Genomic DNA, 25877 nt, shown 5'->3' on the forward strand with positions numbered 1-25877 from the left:
TGGTGTGGAGAGTGTTGGTCAAGAAGGGAGAGAGGCAGGTCGTGGTCACATTTGGGCTGTTATTCAGAGAGGGCTCTGAGCAGAGACGTGATTTGGCCTGACTCCAACTCGGGCTGCTGTCCTGAGAAAGAGTAGGGGAGGCGGGGAGGCAGGTGCTGGGGCGTGGTGCAGCAGAACAGGTGGGAGAAGTGAGCAAACGCTGATTTGTATTGAGGGGGAGTCACAGGGGCACTGCAAGGCCAGACGTGGGGTGCGGAGGAGTGTGCGGATGACCCCAGAGTTTTCAGTCTGAGGTGCTGGACTGGCAGGATTGCCATTTGCTGCCATGGGGGAGTCGACAGGAGGAACTGGCATGGGGGAGGAGGTGGCTCAGGAGGGCAGCTTGGGAGGTGGCATTTTAGCATTTTCTTTTAGTAAGGCCATGATCACGAGCCCACGAGCCCATGGGGTACTAATGTACCTCCCTGTGCTCACCTTTGTCACCAAAGACGTTCATCTTACCTGCATGCTAGGAGACTGTCTTCTTAGACTTGAGATCTGAGTACCAGGGGACTGGCATCTGGGACATTACCAGAAAAGGGCTGGACACAGATGCGACCACCAGACTCCCACATCCCTGACAGCTCTAGGAAGATGCGTGCTTTGATCCCATGGCCTGAACCTGCTCTTGCTGTTCTCAGGTAGACAGTGAGGGGAGAAGCCCTGTGTTACCCTGAAAGATAAGGGAGGATCCTGTGTTACCCGATGGCCAACTGCAAAGCCACAGGGTTTACTTTCTTAGTGACAGTGGCTAAAAAATGATCATGGGCCACACCAGTCCCGGGCAGCAGAGCAGGGTCACAGAGGCACCATCTCTGCCCCACCCAGTGGACCCTTGCAAGTGGGGTGCTGGGTGGGCCTGCGCTTTGCCTTCAGCCACAGCTCCACCCCATGCAGAATTCACCTGCGCCGTTCTGCCCACCCAGAGGGGCAGTTCCACTTCTCAGGGGACTTGGATCTTCTTTTCTGACTCAGACCTATTTTTGACTCTCTTGACCTGACCAAGTCACCCTGCACTGGGGGTGCCCTGCCAGGACTCCCGTGGGGCCACCCACCTTCACGCAGCCTCCTCTTCCTCTTTCTTCCTTCTGCTTTGCTTTTCTTTCCCAAGCCCAAACCCCGCCGCCCCCTCTGCTTCCCCCGTCCTGCTGTACCTGGGATCCTCTTTTCCGCAAATGGCCACTGGGCTGCGTTTGGTTTGCTGCCCCTGACAGATCTCAGACTGAGCCCCTGGGCCCCAGGCGACACCTGAGATCACTTCCCAGCTGGAGACTGGACAGTTCCACAGACAGACCTGCTTCCAGGGCTACTGCCTTTCACGGTGGCATTTGGCACTGAAAAGCGCAGCTTCCTCACAGAACAGGCCAGGGACTCAGCTCAGGAGCACCTTGATCTGAGCTCCCTGCTTGGTGGCGAGAGGAGCTGAGCGTACACCACGTGTGGTGACATTCTTCTGCAGACAGACACCTTTAGCCGTGCCCCCTCTTGCCCCGTCCCACAGGGAGTGGGGACATGAGACAGACCACATAGCTCTTTTACCAACTTACACCTGCAAGGGTTTCTTCCCATTTTTAGGAAACTTTGCTGATGTGCAATGTAGACTCAGCAGAAAACACATGGTGGATAGGGGATGCAGGGGGAGGGAAGAGCTTGCAGTTCAGACTTTGACAGGTGGCAGCTCTCAGTCTCATCATAGAAGATCAAGGCCCTGCCAGATTGCTGGATCACCCACCTGAGACACAGCTGGGTCATGGTAGGAGGGGTTAGCCACCTGGGACACTGCTCAATTACAGTGAGAAGGGTGAGGCTCAGGGATCCCCCCACCTGGGAACATGGCCAGGCCTTAATAGGAGAGGTCAGGCTCAGGCTGAAAGCACTGGCTTTAGACCCAGACAGGTGGGGTTAGGGGATTGGATGCTGGCTTTGCCACCTGCATGTCACTCCAGGCAAGTGGCTCGGTTCCTCAAGCCTTGGGTGCACTGTTGATGCTATAGCAGTAATAATATCTGCACGCAGGGTGGTTGTGAGTACCGAAAGCAATAGTATCTGTAGAGTGCCCGGCACCAAGCCGGACACATATGGGCTGCTGGCGTTGGGACCCTCTGCTCTTTGCCCCAGCACTTGCCGTGTCCCCTTGATGACAGTGGTCTGCGGGAGAGTGCTGGAGGCTGGCTCCTGAGAGTAGCGGCCCACTCATGTGCCCACCCTCTTCTGGGTGTGGCCCCCCATTCCCTCTGGGAGAATACCCCTGCCCTGGCTAAAGAGAGAGCCCACAAAGCGGGGCTCACCACCGAACTTCAGTGGGATCCCTACGGACTGGGCCTGTGGCCTTGCTGGTCCAGAAACTAGAATTGGTGCTGGGTGTGGACCAAGCTTGGAGTGCCTAAGAAAGATCCTAAGATCCAGGCTTGATCCTAAGAAAGAATTGCTGGCTGTGGTGACTCATGCCTGTAATCCCAGCATTTTGGGAGGCCGAGGCAGGTAGATCACTTGAGGTCAGGAATTTGAGACCAGCCTGGCCAACATGGTGATACCCCGTTTCTACTAAAGATAGAAAAATTAGCCAGGCATGGTAGCGCGCATGCCTGTAGTCCCAGCTACTCAGGAGGCTAAGGCAGGAGAATCGCTTGAACCCTGGAAGCGGAGGTTGCAGTGAGCTGAGATCGCACCACTGCACTCCAGCCTGGGCAACAAGACTGAGACTTTGTCTCAAAAAAGTAAAATAAAATAAAATTAATTAAATAAATAAATATAAATAAATAAATAAGAATTGCCAAGTGCACAGAGTTCTTGTGGCCAGAACCTCTATGGGAAGCCATTGCCTCCTTGCCCCTCATGGGCAAACCCTTTCACAGGATTTGTGAGACCCTGCTTGTCCTTTTCTGGTCTCAGCTCTCCCCACCCCTGCCCTTCACCTTCCCCATCTCACTCCCGCTTTCCACAACCCCTTTCACCCTTATATCTCCTCACCCTTCAGGTCGCCTCCTGCCCCTGCTGTGCATCCTCCTAGCACCCGGATTTGCCAGGTAGGGGACACTTTGTGGTCTGCGTTTGCCTCCTGTTGGCTCTCCTGGCTAGCATGACGTGCTGGGAGGCCGGGATCCCATCTTGTTAGCCATGGTATCCCCAGCCTGGTGGAAGAGGAGCCGTGGGTGCTTTGGGAAGAGCGAACAAAGTGCGTCTTTCCTGCCTGAGTGGACTGCCCCCGCTGGGTGCCTGTGATGCTGCAGGATGGACTGGCTAAGTGGATGGCTGTTGGAGAATGTTGAGTCTAAAATTTAGGAAGGGGATTTGGCTTTTGGTGGGGAGAATCATGAAAAGGCCTAGAGAAGGCAGGATTATGGGAAGAGCAGAGCAGAGCTCAGTAAGGTTAAGTCAAACACTTCCTTCCCGTTCACTCTAGGAGTCACCCCGAAGGTACAGGAGGCAGCTGCTGCTGCAGAGGGAGGGAGACAGGCTTCCCTCAGCCCCCAGCTTGGGTCCTCCGGGTTCTGTTTTTCCTCAGCCACTTCCATCTCTTCCTCCTGCGTTCTCAGCTCAGCTTTTCGCTCCTGGAAAGATGTAGAGGAGAGGTGACTGGACCAGCCGCTGGGCGCCCCTGGTGCATCGCAGGGTGGAGGTGCGCAGGGAGGCCTTCTGTCCTCGTGTCCACACAGCTGCAAGCTGGCTCTCCTTGTACAGTTACACCGCATGACACTGCGCAGGTGGAAGCGTGAGTCTCGGAGAGTGAAGAGCAGCCTCAGGTTCCCAGACAGTTAGAACTTCCTTGGGATGCTTAGTTATGCATCGAATAACCCGCTAGTCAGTTCTTAGCTCGCTGCTTCTTCAGTATTGACTGCCTATTTAGAAAACAGGTACTTAGGAAGTTTTAAAGGTTTTCCTAAAACATTTGAGATATTTAGTTTCCAAAATGTATGTTATACTCAACCTTTAAAGAATGTGTCTCCTGTGCAGCACACAAGATGAGGCTGCGTCCCCCCTCACCCCTGCATCTGTGTAGTGTGCTGATGGGCACATTTGTTAAATGGAAAAGAAACAATATAAATGTAATTTATGGTTTGACTCAGTTTGAAAGTTCACTTTGCAGAGCATTTCCCCGGGGCTGTCTGTTGTGTGCGTATGGGAACGTGTCCTCTGAGTACTCAGAGAGGCTTGTTCTTTGGGTAGTGGACACTCTTTAATGCTCGACCTCCCCGCGCACCCGAGCAGCGTCCTGCCTTTAGTTTCAGAATTGCAGCAGCAGGAAGCTCTCCCGCCAGGGTCAGATGGCCAAGGTCCTCCCTGGAGGAAGCTGGGTCAGTTACCACAAGTGCTGAGCCCGAAGCCTCCACTTCCCAAAAAAGTAGGACTGTGGACCCAGGTTTGTGCGATTCAGAAGCCGCGTTTGTTAATGTTGGCTCTCACTGTCAGATCTTTGTGCTGACTCCAGTGCGTTCCGTTCTGATTCCAAGAACAAATCAGGTGTTTGTGTTTGCACAAAGCAGCTAATCCCCAAATTGACAGATACAACGCTGTGTTTCCAACTTTCGAGGCCAAACTCCTTTAGGAAGAAAAGTGACGCTGGCAGACACCTGCTGATACTTGGCCCCCAAATGTGTGTCCAGTTGGCCCACTTATCGTGCTACCAATTTTTTGGTTTCAAATTCTTAATTGTTTGGCTACATCTGGATGAAATTCCGATGTCACAAATTGGGTAGGATGAAATTTTAGAAGTTAAAGTTGTGTTAGTGATTCTTTATCAGAAATTAGAATAGTTTCCGGGGCTGTGAGCTCTGAGGCTGACTTCCTTAAGCGTGCGTTGCAGTGAAGGCCATCGTGGTTTTTCCGCAGAGTGCGCGTGCCCCCTGCTGGCCAGTCCTGAAAGAGCCGAATCAAGAGGCTCTGCTTCCGTTTTAAGGCTCACGAGAATAGGCAGCCCTCTCAACCCGCCTGCCGTATTCATCCGTGCCGTCTCAGACAGTAAAGCTAAGTCGGACAGGAACCCCACAGAATTGTCATGCCATCAACAATATTTGGAATATAAAAACCAAAAGTTTTAGATAATCTTGTTATTGTATTAAGTGTAGTTTTGAAAACCAGTTTTCAAATCATTGCTTATGGTAAACAGGTGACAACATTTGGAGAAGTTCCACTAGCCATTGGAAGCCAAAGCACTTGAGTAACAAAGGAAGAGTACAACAGGCAGGATAGAAAGAAGCGCAGATGCACACAATAGTTTGCTTCGGGGGAAGCAGTACTTCTTAAACGCATAGTTCTTCTCATCTGTCCCTGGAGAATCAGGCAGTGTCTTTCAACATGGATTCTGCTCAGAGCTTTTTCTTTATACATTTGAGTGTTCGTAATTTGGCATGCTGGCAGCAGGAGTCTGAGGTTTCCAGCTGTGAAACTGAGAGACCTTAGTGAGTATGAAACAATCAGGAATTGCAAGATGAAGATTTCTTTCATTTTTGCGCTGGACAGTTGTACAGTTTTTTTAAAAAAAGTGTATTCCTTCCACATTAAATACACCCATCCGTTTAGTGTATTTAAAACATTTTAAAAACAATCGAAGGGGAGTTGGGAAATGGGAGCTGTGGCATTTTAAGAAGGCCAGGCTGTCTGTGGTCTCTTGCTGGTGCCACGTCTTCACTGGGGGCGGGGAGGCCCTTGCTGTTCAAGGCGCCCTGCTCTGCATTCTTGCTGCTGTGCTCTGGAGCTCTGGTGGCAGCAGCTGGAGCAGCCGCAGCCCAGCTGTGCTGCTGTCAGTCAGCTGGGTTTCAGTCAGTGCAGCAGAATTCATCACTTCTTGAATCAGCTGCGGCCCCTCCTGGGGAAAGGACCAGTGCTTGTTGTCATTCAGGTGAACTGTCTCCGTGGAGAAAGGACCACGGTGTCCTGAGAAAGGTGATCCACATTGCCAGCTTGGTTGCCACCGGGAGCTGGAATGGGGAATTAAATAATGGATGTGCCCCTAACTAAAAGCCTAGAGCTTAAAAAATAAGCAGCCATCATTTCTGTGCTTGCAGGGAGGGATTCCAGCTCTTCACTTTCTCCATCTAAATTTTATCAGACTCCTTTTGTTTGGCTGTTAAGCATGTTTACATAGCCAAGGAAGACAACTTGGCTTCCATTCAGAAACATAAAAACAGGTGAAGGGAAGCAATGTGGTTCTGCACATTTCCACAAATAAAATCAAACCAGCGTGGCTCAGCAGTTTTAGTGCCACTTGGCCCTCGAGACTCTCCTTCAAGGCTGGTGACCGAAGAGCCTGCTGGTCGGTTCTGCCTGGGGTCAGGCTGAAGACTGAGACTGGGGGCTGCCCCAGGGCAGCTGGAGCACACACAGAAGACTGACTAACACCTGTCCACTTCTGCCTCATCTGACGCAAGTGTATTCTGCCAGCACAGCCAACGAACATCGTATCCCTTGCGTGGGCCAGACACTGTGCTGGTTGCTGGTCACAGGGAGATGAGCCTGAGGTACCTCCTGCCCTATGGCTCCCACTAGTCTCTGGAGAGACCCCCAGGTGAAGGCACAGTCATTGCAGAGGAGCAAGAGGCTGTAGAAGGTGGGATGGACCTTCTGAGCCCACAGGCAGGACCCAGTCCCATTGTCACAGAGCAGGTGGCTTTTGCCTAAGTGGGCTTTGCCCCATCGTGAGCCTGGAGGTGGAGGAGGCTGGCGGACAGCTCGCCCAGAGGCTGTTGGGCAGCGAGGCCCTGTTTCTCGGGGTTGGCTTAAGGGTGTGTTTCACAGGGCACAGAGCTGCTGAGATAGGTGGGCTAGGATCAGGTCATGAAGGGTCTGCATGCCCAGCTGAAATCCTAACATAGTTTCCAGAGGCCTGACCAGGTACACTTGCCTTTCTGTAGTTTAGTCTGGAAGATGGGTCATAAAGAAGATAGCGTAGACAGATAAAATACCAGACTCAAAGTTAAGTTTGAATGTCAAATAAACAGCAAATATGTTTTTAGTGTAAGTCTGTCCCTGCTATTGCATTATCCATTGTTTATCTGAAATTCATATTTAATTAGGCATCATGTTCTTATTTGCTAAGTTTGGCCATACTAAAAGGAGATCAGTGTACCGCAAAATATATTTATCTCCCTAATGTTACCCTTGGAGGTTATCAACCCAACCAAGAGCTGCACATTAATTAAATCAAAGATGTAGCCAAAGATATGTCAGCAAAGCAAAGATACAAGCATTATAAACCTCTGTAATACCTGTAAATTGTTAGATCATGCTTTCTGTCCTATGAAATGGGTATACATATGCTGGATACATTGACTATGCAAGAAGCTAATCTTGTAAAGTGAATACAACTACTGTGTCATTCATTTGATCAACCGAAAACTAGTATTGTAGTTGTAATAAAAGTTGAAATATAACAGCAGTTTTACTTGTCTTAGAATAAAGAAGCACTTTGTGGGAATGAGTTATATAATTATCTTCTCTTTAAAAACAACTTTTTAAGAATTTTGAACTGGCTGTCTTTTCCTTGGTACACTTCCCTTAGCAAGCAGGGGATCAAAGCATTTTGGTTGAAAGAGTGGTGCATATATACTTCTTGTAGTATATAAATATTTGAAATTCTAGGTAAATTGCGGTATATAAATATTTGAAATTCTATGCAGGGAATGCAGGGCTTGGGGTGGAGGCATCCAGAGAGTCTGGTACTTTGGTTGTTTTCTCTTTTTCTTCTTTCTCCGCTCCGCTTGCCCGGGCACGTGGGGAGGTGGGGTGAGGCTGGGGAAGACGGCAGAGGGTTATCTAGTCCCTTCCTTTGGGCATAGGCACAGGCCACATGGACAGAGGCCCCAGGGTTCTCCAGTGGCTGAGTCACAGACCACGGACCCTGCCCCTCTTGGACCCTTGTGCCCTGCACAGCTGGCCGCCTGGGCCAGTGTGGCTGAGGTCAGTGGAGGGAGCAGGATCAGACAGCCCCACTGCCGAGCAGGGATTCCAGGTGAGCCAGGCGAAGAGGCACCTGGCACGTGCTTGAGGAAGTGGGGAGAAGGTTCCTGGTCTCCACTGACCCCGGTTACGGGGGTGCCCCTGCGGTAGCCCACTCTTTCAGAAGTGCCTTTGACCTATGTCTGGGGAGCCCTGGTGGGAGTTTCCATGGACTCTATGCTCTGGGACCTCTTAATTTCAGTCAGAAAGTTAAAGAAATTATTTTTATCTCTTTTATAGACCTATCCAATGAATTGCTTGAAAACTGAGCAGGCTTTTCCCCGTAAAACAAAATCAGACCAGAACTTCTGAAAAACCTAGTCTCCATGACCAGTAATACTAGGTTGGTGCAAAAGTAATTGCAGTAATCACGGTTTTTGCCATTAATAGTTCTGGGACTTAAGCCTTTGTGGTTTAATCGCCGCTCACAGGCACATTTGCATCAGCCTCAGTCACACAAGTGTGGGGGAGACGCCAGTGTCCTTGGGCACCTACTTCCCCATCCCTGCAAAGCTGAGGGATAGAACCTGTGATGGGAAGGCTTCTGCTCTGCGCTTCTCATGGGGAGATAGAAAAGCACCTGCGTCTTCATGCCTCCAGCTATGGTATTTTAAAAATAAAATATTGTACTGCTTCACAGCCACTCGGGCATGTGGTGACTGTGAGAATCGCAGAGGCTTAGATTCCTGGAAAGTGGCATGAGTCATGTCCACTTTGGTTTTCTCCAGGCAGAGATCTGACTTTTTTCCTTGTGAACGTGGCATGTAAATAACTGGTCTAAACAGGGGCTCCATTTCCAGGGGTCTGCGATCTGAGCAGCCGGGGCCGGCAGAGTGAGTCTTCCCTGTGTCATTGGGGGTGGGGCGGTCCTGGGCCAGCACCCCTGGCTGTAGCCACCATGCAGTGGGGCCTGATTCGCCCTGGGCTGAGCTCTGGCTGTGACCGGGGTGATTATGGAGTTTACCAGGCTGCCCCACTTGGAGGGGTCTTACACCTCCCATCCCCTTTTCAGATTGACAGTACCGACTCCAGCACAGACTTAACGGGTCACTGGGTAGGTGAAACATTGCATGAGGCTTAGAGCAGGACTTCCAGGATGGGGCTATAGGTGCATAAGGCTGAATGAACGTTCCCGACGTCTCATCACAGAGGACGACCCCGGCGGTTCGTGGGCACCTGTTGTGTATTGAATTGGGAAGCTATTTCCTGGTGTGCTTTTCTGACTTTGAGCATTTCTGTCTCAATTCTAGGACTGGTTGCCATAAAGGAAGCCCACGACATAGAGACCAGGCTTAACGAGGTGGAGAAGTTGCTGAAGACGATCATAAGCATGCCCTGTAAAGTGAGTGCGGCCAGGACCCGGGCTGGGCAGGGAGGTGGGAGGCGCTGGCCGTCCCTCCAGAGAGTTGACTTGCTTGCTCCATCTCACTTAGCCGTGTTGTTCCCACCCCGGAAGTACCAGGCGATGGGGACGGGGATGGAGGTGTGCAGGTGTAATCAGGAGAAGGAAGGCTTTTGTGGGCTCCAGTGGCCCCGGTATTTCCTCCCTGGGGAAAGAGTGAAAATGAGGGATGCGAGGAGGCATGAGTAGGCGGGCGTGGGGCCTCTCTGGCTGCAGGGGACTTTGCTTTCTGCCTCTGCTCAGAATCCCCCGTCTCGCTCAGGGGATTTTAGAACAGACATGTGGAAACCAAGCGGAATGTTGGTGTCAGCACAGTGAGGCACGTTGCACGCGGATTTGACCATCAGCTCCCTTTCCACGTAAGCCTGTGGGCTTTGTCGTGAGTGGTGGTTAAAAACCTGGACTCGAGCGCCAGGCAGACCTCCTTAGCTCCTGGCAGCTTCCGTTTCTTTCTGGCAAATGGGGAGAATGGACACAGCCTACAGTGGACTATAGATGGAGGGAGGCATGAGTGAAACTGGCACATCGGAGCCATGATTCCCTCCACTACCTCGGTCGCTGAGGCCTTGCCTTCCCGCTGCCTGGGTCATGAGCACATGAGGGCTGTGCAGTGATGGCAGCCCCGCCCCTGCGTCCAGCTGTGGGAGCATCTGGACATTCCCGGGGCGTTTGCATCACACGGGCCACCTCTGCGGACAAGCAGGGCCCCTCTCTTGGTAGACAGACAGGGCCAACATATGGAGGTTGTTCATGTTTAGTAATCCCTGTATTTCTCCCCAGTATTCTAGATCAGAAGTTGTGCTCACTTTCTTCGAAAGATCTCCTCTGGATCAGGTGTTAAAAAATGATAATGTACATAAAATTCAACCCAGCTTTCAAAGTCCAGTCAAAATATCAGGTAAGAGCCGCAAGGGAGGTGTGGGGGGAGGGGCTGCTGTTGAGGCTGAGGCTTCACAGAAACCCTCACGGTTGGCTGTCTCTGCGGCTGGGCCACGCTTTTCCAGAAAGACAATCGGAGAGAAATGGGAACGCACAGGGAGAGGCTGTTGCCTGATCCCCCTAAGCAGTGTGCTTCCTCCTTTGGTTTCTACTCCTGCTGCGTCCTCAGGGGTTTGTTTGGCGTGTAAATTGGAGCTCACTTCAGAAACGGTATAACGATGAACAGACACATTGATGATAGAGTTTGAAGCAAACTACTGGAATCCACTGTTCAGCCTGCTGAAGCGAGACAGCCCGTGTCACGTGGCGTTGAATTTGATTCTTGCTTTTAGGGGCATCCGTAACCAAAGGGACGCACAGGCTTTAGGTGTCCTTAGTGTGGATGTGGGATTGTGGCTCCTGGCGCAGGAAGGAAGGAAGGGGAATCTGGGACCTCTTGGCCAGTCCAAGTTTGGTGACTTACTAAGATCTGGGTTGCAGGTGTCATGAGAACACTAGATTTGTTTTTTGCAGCACTATTTCGGCAAAGGCTGCTGAGGAGGATTTTGTAGGGATAAGAGCTCTGTCCTGGGAGTCTCTAGGACTGGATTTTCCCAAGCAAGTGGCAGTCACCTTGTGACATAAGAGGTGACAGTTGCGTGTGGTCTTGCCATGGTCTGCCTGGTGGACAGGGAGGGAAGGGGGGACTCATGAGAGGAGACATGGCTCAGCCAAAGGAGAGCACCTCCATGACGCTGTGGTCTGCAGGAAGGAGAGCAGGGGGCCTTTGTCCATCATTCCGTTTCTGAATGGTGGAGGAAGCAGGGGAGATGGAGGGATGGAGGACTCAGAAGGATGTCAAGGGAGAAGAGTGGATGAGAGGGGGTCTGAGCCCAGAGCTGACTCAGAAGGAATTGGGGACACCAGAGGACAATGGGGATAGGTGATTGATGCTGTTGGCTGTGAATGTGACCTTGCTGATACTGACCACAGCACAGGTGGGATTCCGAATCGTGTGTTTGGGAGAACTGGGTGGGGTGGGCAGGTTCTGGAACCTGGAGTGGAAGATGGGTTTGTAGATATTAATAGGATTGTGTGTGTGCAGGGTGGTGGCATGCCTGACCCTGTCTGTGGCTGCTGCTTTGTTTTGTTTTTTACTTTTTTGTTTGTTTTTACTGACACATAATTATTGTACATATTTATGGGGTAAAGTGTGATGTTTCGATACATGTGTATATCGTATAAAAATCAAGTCAGAGTATTTAGCATTTCCATTATCTCAAACATTCATCTTTTCTTTGTGGTGAGAACATGCAAAATCCTCTCTTCTAGCTATTTTGAAATACACAAAGCAGTACTGTTAACCCCAGTCACCCTACTGTACAGTAGTAGCACAGCACAGCTTATTCCTCCCACTGTCACTTTGTGCTCACTGACCAGTATCTCCCTGTCTGCCCCTGGCCCCTCCCTCTTCTGGTAACCACTGTTCTACTTGCTGCTTCTATGATCTCCCCTTCTCTAGATTCCACATATGGGTGAGATCTTGTGACATTTGTCTTTCTGTGCCTAGCTTATTTCACTTAATATAATGCCTACAGGCTGGTTCATGTTGCCACAAATGACAGCATTTCATTCTTTTTAATGGCAGAATAGTATTCCGTTGTGCATATGTACCACATTTCCTTTACTCATTCATTGGTTGATAGATACTTCGGTGGTTTCCATTGTGTGTTCTTGGCACCTTTGTCAAAAATCATTTGGCTGCAAGTATATCGATTTATTTCTGTGTTCTCTATTCTGTTCCATTGATCTATGTGTTTTTTTATGCCAGTACCATGCTGTTTTGGTTATTGTAGCTCTGTCATATATTTTGAAGTTGTGTAGTGTAATGCCTCTGGCTTTGCTCAAGATTGCTTTGGCTGGCCAGGTGCAGTGGCTCACTTCTGTAATCCCAGCACTTTGGGAGGCCAAGGCGGGTGGATCATGAGGTCAGGAGATCGAGAGTATCCTGGCTAAACACGGTGAAACCCCATCTCTACTAAAAATACAAAAAATTAGTTGGGTGTGCTGGTGGGCGCCTGTAGTCCCAGCTACTCAGGAGGCTGAGGCAGTAGAATGGCATAAACTTAGAAGGCAGAGCTTGCAGTGAGCCAAGATTGCGCCACTGCACTCCAGCCTGGGTGACAGAGTGAGACTCTGTCTTAAAAAAAAAAAAAAAAAAAGATTGCTTTGGCTATTTGGGATCTTTTGTGGTTCCATATGCATTTTAGGATTGTTTTGCTCATTTTTGTTGTTGTTGTTTTGTTTGTTGGTTTTGTTTTGTTTTGAGACAGGTTCTCCCCCTGTTGCCCAGGCTGGAGTGCAGTGGTGCAGTTACAGCTCAAGTGATCCTCCTGCCTCAGCCTCCCAAGTAGCTGGGCCTATAGGGGTGCCCCACCATGCCAGGCTAATTTTTGTATTTTTTGTAGAGATGAGGTTTTGCCATGTTTTCCAAGCTGGTTTCAAACTCCTGAGCTCAAGTTATTCATCTGTCTTGGCCTCCCAAAGTGCTGGGATTATTAGGTGTTAGCCACCATGCCTGGCTAGGATTGATTTTTTTCTATTCCTGTGAAGAATGTCATTTGTATTTTGATGGGGATTGCATTGAATTTGTAGATCGCTTTCGGTGGTATACTGTTTTTGATATCTCCCTAAAATAGCTTCCTATGTGCCCTTAGACAAGAGCAGTGAGTACAGGAGCCCGGTTTTAGCTGGCAGTGGGTCTCCAGAACCTTTATGGGAGACTGAGGATGGCTGAGTCCTTTATCCTGGCTGGGTGTCTGTGGAGCCTCATCTCAGAGGGCTCACAGAGGGCTCTGGAGTCCTAATTGTCTATTGCTCTGGGTTTTGCATTTTGTATTATGGAGCATGGGGAAACCTGGTTCTTTAGTCAGAGTGGGGAGAGTCCTAGCACCAATGTCTCTGTTTTGGTTTGTTTTGCTCTGTTTGGGCAACCCAGAGATCGAGGAGCGACAGAGTCCTCCTAGTGCCTTGCCTTGTGGGAGGTGCTGGCCCCCAAGTGAGAGGGACAGATTAGAGCTCCCTGGAGCCACCTCTGATGCAGAAGCTCCTGAGGCACAGTGCCTGGCACGTGCTGCAGCCCGCCCTGGCCTCCTGTTTCTATTAGTGATGTGGATGAACACACGGCCCACGTGTACCCTAAGGGACGAGCATAGTGAGACAAAATATAACAGGGAGAAACGTAGAGTCTCATGTTGCAGTTGAAAGTATGTTTTGTTTGCCTTTTTGCAAGGGCTGAGGACAGGTTTCAGCCACTGCTGTTTGTGGCCTTCCGTGTGTGATGGGGGTGCAGTGTCCAGGTCTAGGAAGGCAGGGGTCCTGGCCTCCTTATGCAAGTCAAGACTGTCCCTGGGATGCGGCAAGACGAATTATTGTATCTAGAGAAGAGTGTCTGCTGGACAGGGGTCAAAAGAATGGAAGGAAATGTGGAAGGGCAGCTAGGAGGCAGGGGATGCCACCCTCAGGTGTTGGCGGGCAGCCACAGGAAGGGGTCACGTGGGGGCTGGCACTGGGCCTGTGGGTAGAAGTAACTGTGGATGACTTTGGCTCAGCACAGAATACGTTCGAACATCTGGGGCTGCCTAACCGTGGAGTCTGCACCAGCCTGTGGCTGACAGTCTCAGTGCAAAGTCTGGGGCCTGGAGGTGCTGCTGCAGGAGGCGGCAGGCAGCTTGGCCTCTTGTACCTTGCAGACCTGAGGCCTCAAGTGCCCTGGGTGTTTCCTCCTCTTCCTTTGCTCTGCCGGTCACCGAGTCTGATGTTCCCTCTCTGAACCCCCCAGACCCTCCGATCTCTGTTCCCAGTCTAGCCAGCCCCTCACTGTGTCTAAGGGAGCTTCTTAATCTAGAGCTGCTTAACGTGCCAGTGGTGAGGTGACACGCCCACCCACACCATGGCAGATACCTCCCTTCAGGAATGCTTTTTAATGAAATTACTATTGACAATAAATAGCCCCAACATCCCTTTGAGAAAATGGCTCACACATAGGCACATCATGTTCTCAGTCTTCGTCCCATATTTGGCATGTTTCTGGATCTGTGGGTCCCCAGGCTGAGGCACGAGGTCCAGAGAGCCCTGGCATCACCTGAGACTGTCCACATGGCTTTCTCTCATGCCTCCACCTTTCTCCAGGACATGAACCCGAGGACTGAGCCAGTCATCCCAAAGCTCTGACCTCTAAGGCTCATTAACTGTCTTTTTGTTTTTTCTTTCTTTTTTTTTTTTTTTGAGACAGTGTCTTGTTCTGTCGCCCAGGCTGGAGTGCAGTGACGCGATCTCAGCTCACTGCAAGCTCCGCCTCCCGGGTTCACACTATTCTCCTGCCTCAACCTCCTGAGTAGCTGGGACTACAGGCGCCCGCCACCACGCCCGGCTAATTTTTTTTTGTATTTTTAGTAGAGACGGGGTTTCACCGTGTTCGCCAGGATGGTCTTGATCTCCCGACCTTGTGATCTGCCCGCCTCAGCCTCCCAAAGTGCTGGGATTACAAACATGAGTCACTGCATCTGGCTCATTAACTGTCTTAAAAGCTCACTCTCACAATCAAGCCCAAGTCCTTGGTCATTCTGGGCATTCAGAGCCTAGCCCATGCTAGCCTTTTGATTTTGTCGCCTCCACTCCAGAGCCTCAGCCTCCTGCGGGTGGACTGGCCAGCTGTTGCATGAACTGTGGCCCTGCAGGGTCCTTCGTGCAAACCCGCCTGTCCACTGCTGTCCTGGTGAATTTCATTCATTCCCAGCCGAGAGCCCGCATCCACCTTCCTCCTCCATTTCTTATGCCACTGACATACGTGTAGGGAGGCGGTGCCATGGGGGACAGGCCCTGTGACCGTCTCTGCTCTCGATTTAGGCTGGCGATGGGGACCTGCAGGCGCCAAGTGCCTTTTCTAGGACAGTTTAGTTGTTAGGAGTTCCACTAGATGGCGCCTGGTGCTAGCAGTCGCGGCGACCGTTTGCACATCCTGGGGCCACGGTGAGGACAGTCAGCATGGACTGCAGCCCTTGGCAATCCTTCCAACCAGTGCAGCGCTAATCATGCTTTGTCCCAAGGCTTATCAAATGTAAGAAAGCAGGAATCTAGAGCGTTCTGCCCCGTGGCTGCAGCTGTGCGATGTAAAAGGAAATGCAAACCTCAGCTTCGATCTGGCAACTTGGGCTCGTCAATCTCAGCCACAAAAATCCGACCATTCAGGTTTAAGAGGCCTGGAAATGCATCACAATTTTATTTTTCATTAATCTGGCTTCTGGCCAATCTCAACCTTAGTGTTACTGTGTAGGGGTAGCCCAGTTAGCCAGTTAATAAAGGGACACTGCTTTGGGTTTTGTTCCGTTGCTGGAGTGCATTGGAAATACAGTGGGAGAGAGGAGGTGAAAGGGAGGAAGGCTATAGTGTGAATGCTTTCACGGCTGAGACTGCGTGTCTGCTGAGAAAAGGAATAGAGTTATTGAAGTGAGGGGTCGCGACACATTTGTGGGGCTATGAAAACATAGCTGCATCTAAAAAACAGAAAAATTGCCATCAGGCAAATAGACACACTGGTCATTGGTGCAAAGAAGATCCATTGACTGACAGATGCAAAGATTCATGAGTGAAACTTTGAGGAGAAACAGGATTTGCATAGCCTCGAGGCATCCTCCCTCAATTATTAACTACAAAGGGAAAGGTGGTAACTTCACTGTGGAAACAGCTGGCAGAAGCCTCCTCACCAGGCACTCCACAGCAGCCTCACCAGCAGCAGGACCTGTCGGCATCACCCCCACGCCCATATGCCACTCCAGGTCTCATGCAGTGTCACTGTGTGGGATTCCTGCCAAAAATGCATCACCTCGATCGAATCACTCTGAAACTGCCAACAAACCCAAATCGAGGGACATTTGCTAAAATAGCTCAGTCCTCTCTTAAAGTGTTATGGTCATGAGAGACAAGGAAAGATGGAGGAACCGTCAGAGGTCGTAGAAGACCAAGACAGAGCAACACATTGCAACAAGAGATCCTGGATTGGGGCCCGCACGGAAAAGAGGAGCATTGGTGGAAAAACTGTTGAAATTCGAGTGAAGGAGGTCTTTCCTTTAGTTAACGGTGTTGTGCCAATGTCAATTTCCATGGAAGGGCAGGGCTGTTTTCATTTGGAAAAATACGAGTGTAAAAAAATAGCTTGAAAGTGAACTATTTCATGGAATCACTCATGTATGTGGTTAAAATGGCTACATCGGTCAAAGATTCTTGCCGTAGATACTAAGCTGACTCCTAAGACATTCACATTGTATGTGTGAAGAGCGGCTCAGATGCTACAATTTTTCTGGAATTACAACATTTTCTTCCGTTCTTTTTTATTTATATCATAATGGATGTGAGGACATACTCACGATGATCATAATAGCTGTGAGGAAATGCGGGCCTCAGCCTTGATACGGCTCTTGGACTCATCAATTTCAGCCACAAAATCTGATTATTTAGGTTTAGGGGGCCTGGAAATAGAACACTGTTTCTCATTAATCTGGCTTCTGTATAACGTCAACCTTATTTTTACTGTATGGGGTAGCCCCGTTAGCCAGTTCATAAAAGGGGACTGAATGATCATGATAGACTACTCAGGACTCTTCACCGAGCCCTCAGCATTTGCTAGATTCTTGACATACATCATCTCAGTCAGTCTGCATAATGGCCTTTGGAGTGGATACCTTTATTTCCATCGTACAGATGAGGAAACTGAGCAAGAAGTCACCTGCTCTGCAGGCGTAAGCAGCAGAGCCTTCCCCAGCTGCACCGTCTGTGTGCTTTCCTACCTGCTTATGCCTCCGGAGGAGCCAGCATTCCACACTGCAGACACACCATACTTGCTAGTGCTCTGTGCACACTGCAGACACGCCAAACTTGCTAGTGCTCTGTCCACACTGCAGACACACCATCCTTGCTAGTGCTCTGGTCGAAGGCACATGGCAAGTTACCAGTGGACTTTGTTACACGTCAGGCTCCCTGGTCCCGTAGCAATGAATCTCAATGAAGCCTTTTGCTTGAAGGAACAAAGTCATGGTCTACACCATCCTCTTGTGAAAACTGACCCAGGAGGTCAACTCCCATTTAAACATCTGCTGTCCGTGGTTGAAACGGGGCACAGACTACAGGCTTAGCAAGATGATCTCCTTGAACCAGTGGTCCCTACAATTAGAGGCTTGCTAGAGCTAAACGCTTTTCCTTCTTTTTTTAAACTGTGGACCTGTTCTAATTTGTACAGCTTTTCTTAGGACTGTTTTGTTAAAGTGACCAAATAAATAAAAATGTAAACTGTTATAGAATCTGTGCTCCGTTTTCAACTAGCACAGGCATATGAAAACTGGGTACATTCCCTAGGTTTTAAGACAATTTGCTTTTCAATAAACCATCCCTTTCTGAACCCGAGTTGTAAATAAATGTTGCAAAGGTTGCTGCACACCTGCCAGCTGTGTAGCCTGGCTTACCCCAAGGTTTTCTGAGGTTCTGGGGCTGAGAGCAGAGGCGGGATCCAGGAGGGAACCGGAGCTTCTCAGGGACCATCTTTAGTGAAATATGAGAGTCTAAGCGAAGTCCCTCTCGGGGCCGGGCCTGAGACAGCAAGGTCCATGCAGGAGGCACCAGACATACCTTGGTGTTCTCCAGGGCCCAGCCAGCCTTGCAAATAATTAAACCACGTGTATGTGCACGAGGCTCCTTGTCACAGGCAATTAAGGAATGATTTCTTACAAATTTATTTTTTGGGAGACTGGTAAAGACTCCCATTTTATAGAGCTCCAAACTTCACATTTAGGAAAGATTAGGCATGTAAAATACCTCTTCAGAATTTTATTCAGAAGTGATTTGCAGCAGTGACATTTGTTTTAACTCGTAGGCCACCACCCAACCAAATTCCCTTTGCAAAAGGGGTGGGAGAAAGGGGAGGGGCTGTCAGCTGGCTGTATGGAGGTTGCTCTGAGGTTTTATGTGCTTCCCATGAAAGACAGATTTGGGTCAGAGTTAATAAAAACAATAAAGGGAGTGGTTCTGTGCTGCCACCCATTTTAGATAGAGAGGCGAGGGACTCTTAGTTTATCTTGTTAGGATGTAGCAGTTTCCACAGTCCGCCTGTTCAGTGAGGCTTTGGTAAGCATCCTCGTTCGCCCCTTTGGCACCTGGAAGTGTGGCTGATCCCAGAGTTTGGGCACTGATTCCTCTTTGCTTCGTAGAGCTCCTTCTCAGGACCTGCAGCCCTAGCAGTGGTACAGGGAGGAGGGCAGGGAAGAGCTGAGGACTGATGTCCCCATGAAACACCAGTGGCCCCTTCTCCAGAGAGGCAGGCAGAATTTTAGCAATGACTTGATGAATCTGACTGATGAATCGACATCTTGATCCTATGGGGGGTGAGGAGGAAATGTGTTTTTCTTTCCTCATTTTTGTGTAATTTCCCTAATTCTCTTCATTTGGAAAACAGTTCAAAGAACTGAGAACCAAATACCTAGAAAGATTAAACAGCAAGTGACTTATTTCAGTCACACAAAAAAAGCAAATCCATACGCAGGAATAAACCAGTCTAAATTGTGGTAACGTGTAAGAAAAAATAAAGGAAAACAGTCCCCCAAGCAACTAAGGCATCCGATCGGGCAGTGAGCGATGTTCCTGTTGGGTGTGGCGTGCCGGGGGAGGGGAGGGCTGTTGGGAGCTGTGCCCCGAATGGGAATAAGATAATCCCTTGGATTTGGGAAGGCACCAGGAATTTGGAGTAGATTTTAGGCAGGGCTTTCATGATGGGGTGCATAGAGGTTCTGATGCAAAAGAACAGATGACTGTGGTCCAGGTCTTAGAACTGAGGTTCGGAGATGAGCAGCCTCACGGGCAGCTGGAGGACTTTGGTGCCAAGAACTGGCCATGGCTACCAGGTCTCATCTGCCGAGCGAGGGGACGGAAACGCGGTCCCTCAGAAAATACGAACGAATGCTACAGCAGACAGTCCACCACTCGTGCTTTTTATGCCTGGGTGGACCAGATGGCATGATGAGATCCAGGAGTTCCTGGGATTTCAGAGTGAGAAGGATCCTCAGAGATTAATACAACTTTGAAATTTTCCATTGGAGGAAACTGAGTCCCAAGGCCATGGAGCTCATTGTCCTGGCTCCTCATCCTCCGTTCCAGCCCCTCCAGCCGAGGACGAGCGCAGACTCCCACCCTCTCTAGCTCACGCCATGCAGCCAGTGTGGACGTAGGAAGTCGTTTTTCTTTGTTGGCTTTTCTAAATTACCCAAATCTGTGCTTATTTGGAAAAAAAAAATCATTTACATAAATCATTACATTTATATGCAGCAAAACAGTGAAAGTCACCCTTTGATTTAAAATGCACACTGAGAAGTAACTCAGGAATGGGCAACCAATACTGTATATTCTCACTTAGAAGTGGGAGCTAAGCTATGAGGATGCCAAGGCATGGGAATGATATCATGGAGTTTGGGGACGTGGGGTGAGGGATAAAAGATGGAGCCACCAAATCTCAGAAATCACCACTAAAGAACTTATCCATGTAACCAAGACCCACCTGTGCCCCCAAAACTATTGAAATAAAAATAAAATAAAACGCAGACCTATTTCACGCAATCAGAACAACCACCCAGGCCGTCAATATTGTTACTCCTGTCTCAGCCACAGTGAGAGCTCAGCAAGGCGAGGTACCCTGGGCAGAGCCACGCGTCACTGTGCCATGGATCTGCTCTCACGTGCAGACTCACAGATTCGAGCCCAGTACTCCTTCTTTGTACTCTAGCTTTAAGCCCACAGCGAAGGGCATGTGGAGAGAGAGCTCAGGCAGCCAGAGCATCTTTGTAAGGGGAGAGACCCACAGCAGGCCTGGCTTCTGAGGGGTTGACCTCTTCCCTGACTTTGTGGGGCAGAGCTCTGAATGGGTCTTGGGTGCACAGCATTCTCTTACAGTGTGGAAGCGAGGCACGGGCAACAGGTGGAGGAGAAAGTAGGGGGATGGGGGTAAGCCCCAAGCTCCAAAACCTCAAGCACCGAACCCTCCTGAGAACTCACCTTGTTGCTTTGATTTTCAGAAATCATGAGGTCCAATGGATTTTGTTTAGCAAATACCGAAACAATAGTTATTGACCACAGTATACCAAATGGAAGAGACCAGCACCTGGGCATGGACCCAACAGAGCATTTGTAAGTACGCTGATTGGAATATTGTTTCATAGACTGTCCTGAGCTGTTTGCCTTGTGGGATGGGGGCTCACTGTTCTTATTGGAAGGAAGTGGGTACCCAGAGCCACCCAGCAGTTCCTGCCTGCATTTGGACACTGATTTTAAAAGTTTGCCTTTCCTAGAGTCTGGTAAGATCTTGATTAGTAAATCTGTGGAGGACGGAGTTGCTGGCTCTGAGGGGCATTTAGGAGACATTGCAGGGCTAGGGGCCTGGTTTGTGTGGGGCCCTAAAGGGTGTGATGCTGTCTCCAGGGCCAGGAGGGCCACATGCCTCACACTCAGTGGTCCTGATTCCCTGGGATGGGGACATGTTTGCCTCTTGGCCGCCTGGCCCTGTGCTGAAGGTGTAGGATGTGTTGGATTACTGAGGCTGGACAGCCAAAGCCACCGCTGTCTTCTCCGCTCTTTCTGTCTCTGGTTTGACTGTAACACATGCTCCAGAGAGCCCGACACTGGGGGCACTGTGAGGCGCAGCACCTTAGCCTTGGCTCTTCTCCAGGCATCTTCATGGTGAATTACAGGGACACCAGGTCCCCAGACAGCCTGGCCTCTGTTTCCTGACATAGCCAAATCCAGGCTGCTACTGAGCTCAGAAAGTTATTTAAACTTTCCTGACTTCTCTTACCTTCGCGGGGCCATTCTGCTGTCTCAGCATGGGCTGTGTTGAAGACCACAGATGATGAGTGTAAAACATCCCGCTTGAGAGCCCCACAGAGGCAGCTCTGGCTGCAGAGTCTCCCTGTGGGCCCAGGAATGAGATAGCCTGGGGATGGCCCGGGTCTTGCCCCACCCATTTGCTAGCCCTCCACAGCAGCAGATTGAAACTAGAACTAGATGGGCCACATGTGCCGAGACCCACATCCGGGCCTGTGGGCTGCAGGGCTGTGACCCTAGCATGAACCTGGGCTCCAGCCGGTGGCCTGGGCCTCCTCTGCTGAATCCCTGCTCCATGACTGAGCATGGCGGGGGGCGGGGGGTGGGGGGTCCCTGTCAGGCTTGTGGGACTGGCTCCTGCTAACAGACTCCCACCTTGACCAGTGTGTCTCTCAGGTAGACGGTGCGAGAATCCTTCCCAGGGTCATGAACTGCTGGTGGCAGAGGCTGTCCCGGTGGGGCCAAGGCCACAGCTTTCCTGACCTGCTTTGCCCCTTTGTGTCCCTTGCCCTGACCCCACTGTACATAGCTCATTCACTCATTCCCTGTGGGTCCCCCATGCCAACAGGCTGGCACCGTGGAGGTACAAGGCGGGGTGTAATCACGGGTGAAAGAAAGAGGCCTATTAGCTTGGCAGGGGTAGTTACTGGCCAGGCACTGTCTTGGGGGAGAAGACAGATGGAGACCCTTTCTCGTCACCAGTTGTGCAGGCTCTGAGTCTCCAGTGCTTCCAAGGGGACCCCTTTCTATCTGCAAGAGGCCCTCGGCACCCTGGAATGAGGCCAGATTGAGGAGGCAGGTTCAACTGTGAGCGGGCTGGAGCTGAGGAGAAACGCACGAGAGAAGAAAGCCGGGCCAGGGGTGTGGCTCTAGCGGCAGCCCCGGGCTGTGTGTGGACAGGAATGACAGGTCTTGAATAGGCGGCCACCTGCTCCGGGACTCCTGGTTCACAGGGAGAGAGGGCCGAGAAAATCTCCACGATCCCGGGAAAGCCTAACAAAGAAACGCCTGGGGCTCAGGGGAGCATTTGGAGGGAGTTCTGACTCGCTTGCCGGGCCTCTCTCTGGCTGCTCAATCTCGGGCAGTGCAGTGGAGTTGACAATGGTCCAGCTCCAGTGTCTGCAGGGACGATCTGTTACTATACGGCCTCCGCTGTCGGGTGGGGAGTTGACAGCAACCAAGGGCGCAGAGAGATGCCGTTTGTGAACTGGAGGCTTCACCTCCCTGCACGGCTGTCCTCCCTGGCACCCGAGGCTGACCATCTGGCCCGAGTCTGTGAGCTCAGTGCTGCTGGGCCCATGGCAGGGCCCCCTCAGCAGAGTCTTGGCAGGCTGCCCCCAGTCTGGCCCCAGGGGCAAGTGGGCACCAGTGCCGGGGCCCAGAGACCCCCCTGCACTCAGAAAATGGTTGTATCTGATAGAGATGGGGCCAGTGGGGGCTTCTGGGACTCTGCCGGTGACAGTCTCAGCTGGTGAAGGGATTGCCCAGCTTCTGGGAAGTCATCCGAGGCACTGGGCGGTTGTGTGGGGACCTCAGGGAGCTTCAGCCCTGTGACTCTCTTTTCCCTGAGCATCCCAGTGCCCCTCCTTCCTCATGTCCTCAGGGTCATCCTGTGATCTGGGCGGGGAGGATGGGCAGGTTGTGGGACACTGTTTGAGGTGGGCTGTGGCTCTGCCCCTCGCCTGGCTTGAGCCTTTCAGCACACCCAAGGCTCCCCGTTGGGTTTCCATCCAGCCCTGGTCTGGGGAAGAGATTTCATTCCCTGGGATGAAGTTAGAGAGCTGCTCTGTCTCCGTGAGCCCCCGTAGCTTTCCCACCCACAGCTAGGGCTCTTTGTGCCACGGCCTCTGTTCCAGCCTCATGTTGCCAGGACCGTGAGCACAGGGAAGCCGAGGCAGGGGCTGACAACACACCCCAGGCCTGGCCGTGGAGTCAGAGGGGAGGCCTCCTCTGCAACCTCAGCCTTCTTATCCACACACCTTAAAGCTGTCTTCACAGCCCTGTCCCTTGAGGTCAGCGGGATACGCACAACGTACTAGGTTTGGGGGAACATGTGCTCACCCTGCCTTGTTGTGTGTCCGGCCAGGGGCCTGGACTGTGCGATAATCTTGGCCATGGCAAAGCTTTGCAGATATGGCTGAGTTCCCACAGTTGTCACTGGCCAGGGCCACCTTCAGGCACTAGGGGCGGCACAGGAGGCAGCCCTGAGGTGACTCCCAGGAGGGCAAGGCGGCCCCTTGCCTCTGTCCACACTCCCACGCAGCCTGCTGGGTTTGGGCTGATTCATAGGTTGAGGGAGATCCCACAAGCAGCACGGCTCTGTCCCCCTTCCTGGGGAGAATGTCCTTCTTGTGCTTTTCTCTTTGTTACGCGTTTTTTAAGACTTGGAGTCTCTTTTTGTAATGTAGGAGGTCATGCCTGGGCTGCGGAGGGAGTAGAAACAGTTCCAGTGTGTGGGGAGTCAGTATTGCGGGCTTTTCGTCCCCTTATGTTTGGGGTTTGTATTCTTCCCTTGGTTCTCCACACCCCATGTAAGTCCCCCACATTCGGATGCTTCTCATCTGCCAGAGCCCGAATGAAACACGTACCCGCATGCAGGCTTCCCCGCTAGAAGGTATCTGTCCCTGCGACCTCCACGCGCCTCGCCGGCTCTTCTCCAGCCTCCTGTTCCCTCCGCAGCCTCCTATGCCGCCATGTGCCAACTTGGCTGTGGTCAGGCTGTGAGCCCGTGACCACTCCTTTCTGAGCTGTCCCCAGGGCCCAGCACCAGGCAGGCGCCTCTTCCCTGAGGACGGACCCCGCCTGCCTTGTTCACTGCCGATCCTGTAGCCTGCCGCGGTGCTGGGCACAGAACAAGAGGTGCAAATCAGCACTCCGTGAATGAAGGAATGGATGAAGGCCTCGCTAAGGGTTGTCTAAGCAAATACAGACAGCAGTCTCCAAGGCAGTGGAAACCAGAAGCTCTGGCAGTCTCAGAGTAGGAGCCAGCTCACCAGTTAATTTGTAGCTGTGATTTTTTGCACACTTACTTATGGGCATTGAAAGCCATGCTCACAGGCCTGGCGGGTATTTGGTGTTGATCCCAACAATGAGCCAGCCCTCACTTCTGTTTTCTCTAATTTCAGATTTGAGAATGGCAGTGAGTTTCCCTCAGAGCTGGAGGACGGGGATGACCCAGCAGCCTACGTCACCAACCTGTCGTATTACCACCTGGTGCCCTTCGAGACAGACATTTTGGACTGAACCTCTCTATCAGGCCTCCCCCACCTCAGCTGTTCACTGCCAGCTCTGATGCTGTCCACTGTGCTGGCCCCCATGGTCACAGCTGCTGCCCCAACCCTGGACCTCCCAGATGTCCCAGGCCCCACGGATGCCAGGAGGCCTAGCTGTCCTGCAGGTGGGGCAGCAGGGGCTCCTAGTGGGCCAGGCTGACCACAGAATCTCCAGCAAGCTGAGGTCATGGCCGGAGGCCACAGGGCCTGTGTTCTGAGGGTCCTCACTCCCCGCTTGGTGCCCACAGGGCTGCACACTGCTGGGGCGGGGACAGTTCCTGCAGGGCTCGCTCTCACTGTTACTGCTCCCTGGGAGGTGCATCCCTCCTGGTCAAGTGGCCTAGCGCCCCCCCGGCCACCCTGACTCCCCACCGTTCCCTCCCACGGCAAACACACAAAATCGTCTAGAGGGAGATTTTGGCAAGTTGCCCGTTCCAGATGCTACAGGCAGGGGATGTTTAGTAATCCAGGATTTCTCTGAGAACTGGGATGTGTGGCTTTTTTTTTTTTTTTTTTTTTTGCTTTTTATCTTCTATCTGGAAACTGGCTTTGGGTCAACCCCAGGAGTGTTTGCAGAAGGCCCAGCACAGTGGGGGGTATTAGCTGCAGGGCGGGGAAGGCATTGCTGACCAGATGCCCATGTGAGCTTGGACTGAGCACTGGTGGTTCTTCCCAGAGGAAAGAAATTTCTTCCCCACCTGCTAGGTCTCTGGGCCTTCAGCGCAGGTCCCGGTGCTGCAGCCACACCACCCCGGAGTGCTTGTTGACGGAGTTGCCATAATGAACTTGAAAGGATGGGACTCAAGAGGGAAGCTGGGGCTCCCCTGCCCACAGGAGAGGATCCCCGTTCTTCAGGCTTCTCTGCTCAGTGTCTACTAACGACCGACATTTGCTAATGTAAATAATAGTAAATTATTGAGAATTCTAATTCTTTTACACAGTCTGTTTTTAATCTATTTTAATTAAATAAAATCTATGACTCTACTTTGGTCTGTCCAAGATGTTTGTGTATAACGGCATGGTTCTTTCTGTCCCCTGCCTTGGGACAGGGTGGAAACCAAATACTGACTCCTCGGGCCTGGCCCCTCCCCCTCTTCCTGTCACATTCCGTGAGTGAGAAAGTGTGCTGTGTTCTTACCCCAGGGAAACGATCTGCCCGGATTGAAAAATGGACACACAGCTTGTTTTATTTTGGAAGGAGAAGGGGGTTGACCTAGGGTTTGTTTCTTTTCCTCCATTTTTCTTTTTGGCAGCCACAGGAAATCCCTTTGATGGCCCAGCTGCAAAGCACACGGACTTTCCTTTGGTTTTGCATTCCCCTCTGCCTTCCAGCTGTGTTGTTTAAACCATCTCCATTTCAAATAGGCTAGTAGGTGGCTCACTCTGGGGTTGAC

General features: G+C 51.3%; 1 protein-coding gene across 1 annotated transcript in view; it reads left to right on the forward strand.

Annotated features, from left to right (window-relative positions):
* PXDC1 (PX domain containing 1) overlaps nt 1-25467 on the forward strand; it is a 29733-nt gene extending 4266 nt beyond the window's left edge. The window contains exons 2-5 of the mRNA XM_015135486.3: nt 9225-9316; nt 10157-10274; nt 20407-20518; nt 24337-25467. Of these exons, the coding sequence (XP_014990972.2) occupies nt 9225-9316; nt 10157-10274; nt 20407-20518; nt 24337-24454 (440 nt within the window). The 3' untranslated portion in view covers nt 24455-25467. The remainder of the gene's footprint in view (nt 1-9224; nt 9317-10156; nt 10275-20406; nt 20519-24336) is intronic.
* Nucleotides 25468-25877: the final 410 nt, after the last annotated feature.

Source organism: Macaca mulatta, chromosome 4 (assembly GCF_049350105.2).
Source record: "Macaca mulatta isolate MMU2019108-1 chromosome 4, T2T-MMU8v2.0, whole genome shotgun sequence".
Classification (NCBI taxonomy): Eukaryota; Metazoa; Chordata; class Mammalia; order Primates; family Cercopithecidae; genus Macaca; species Macaca mulatta.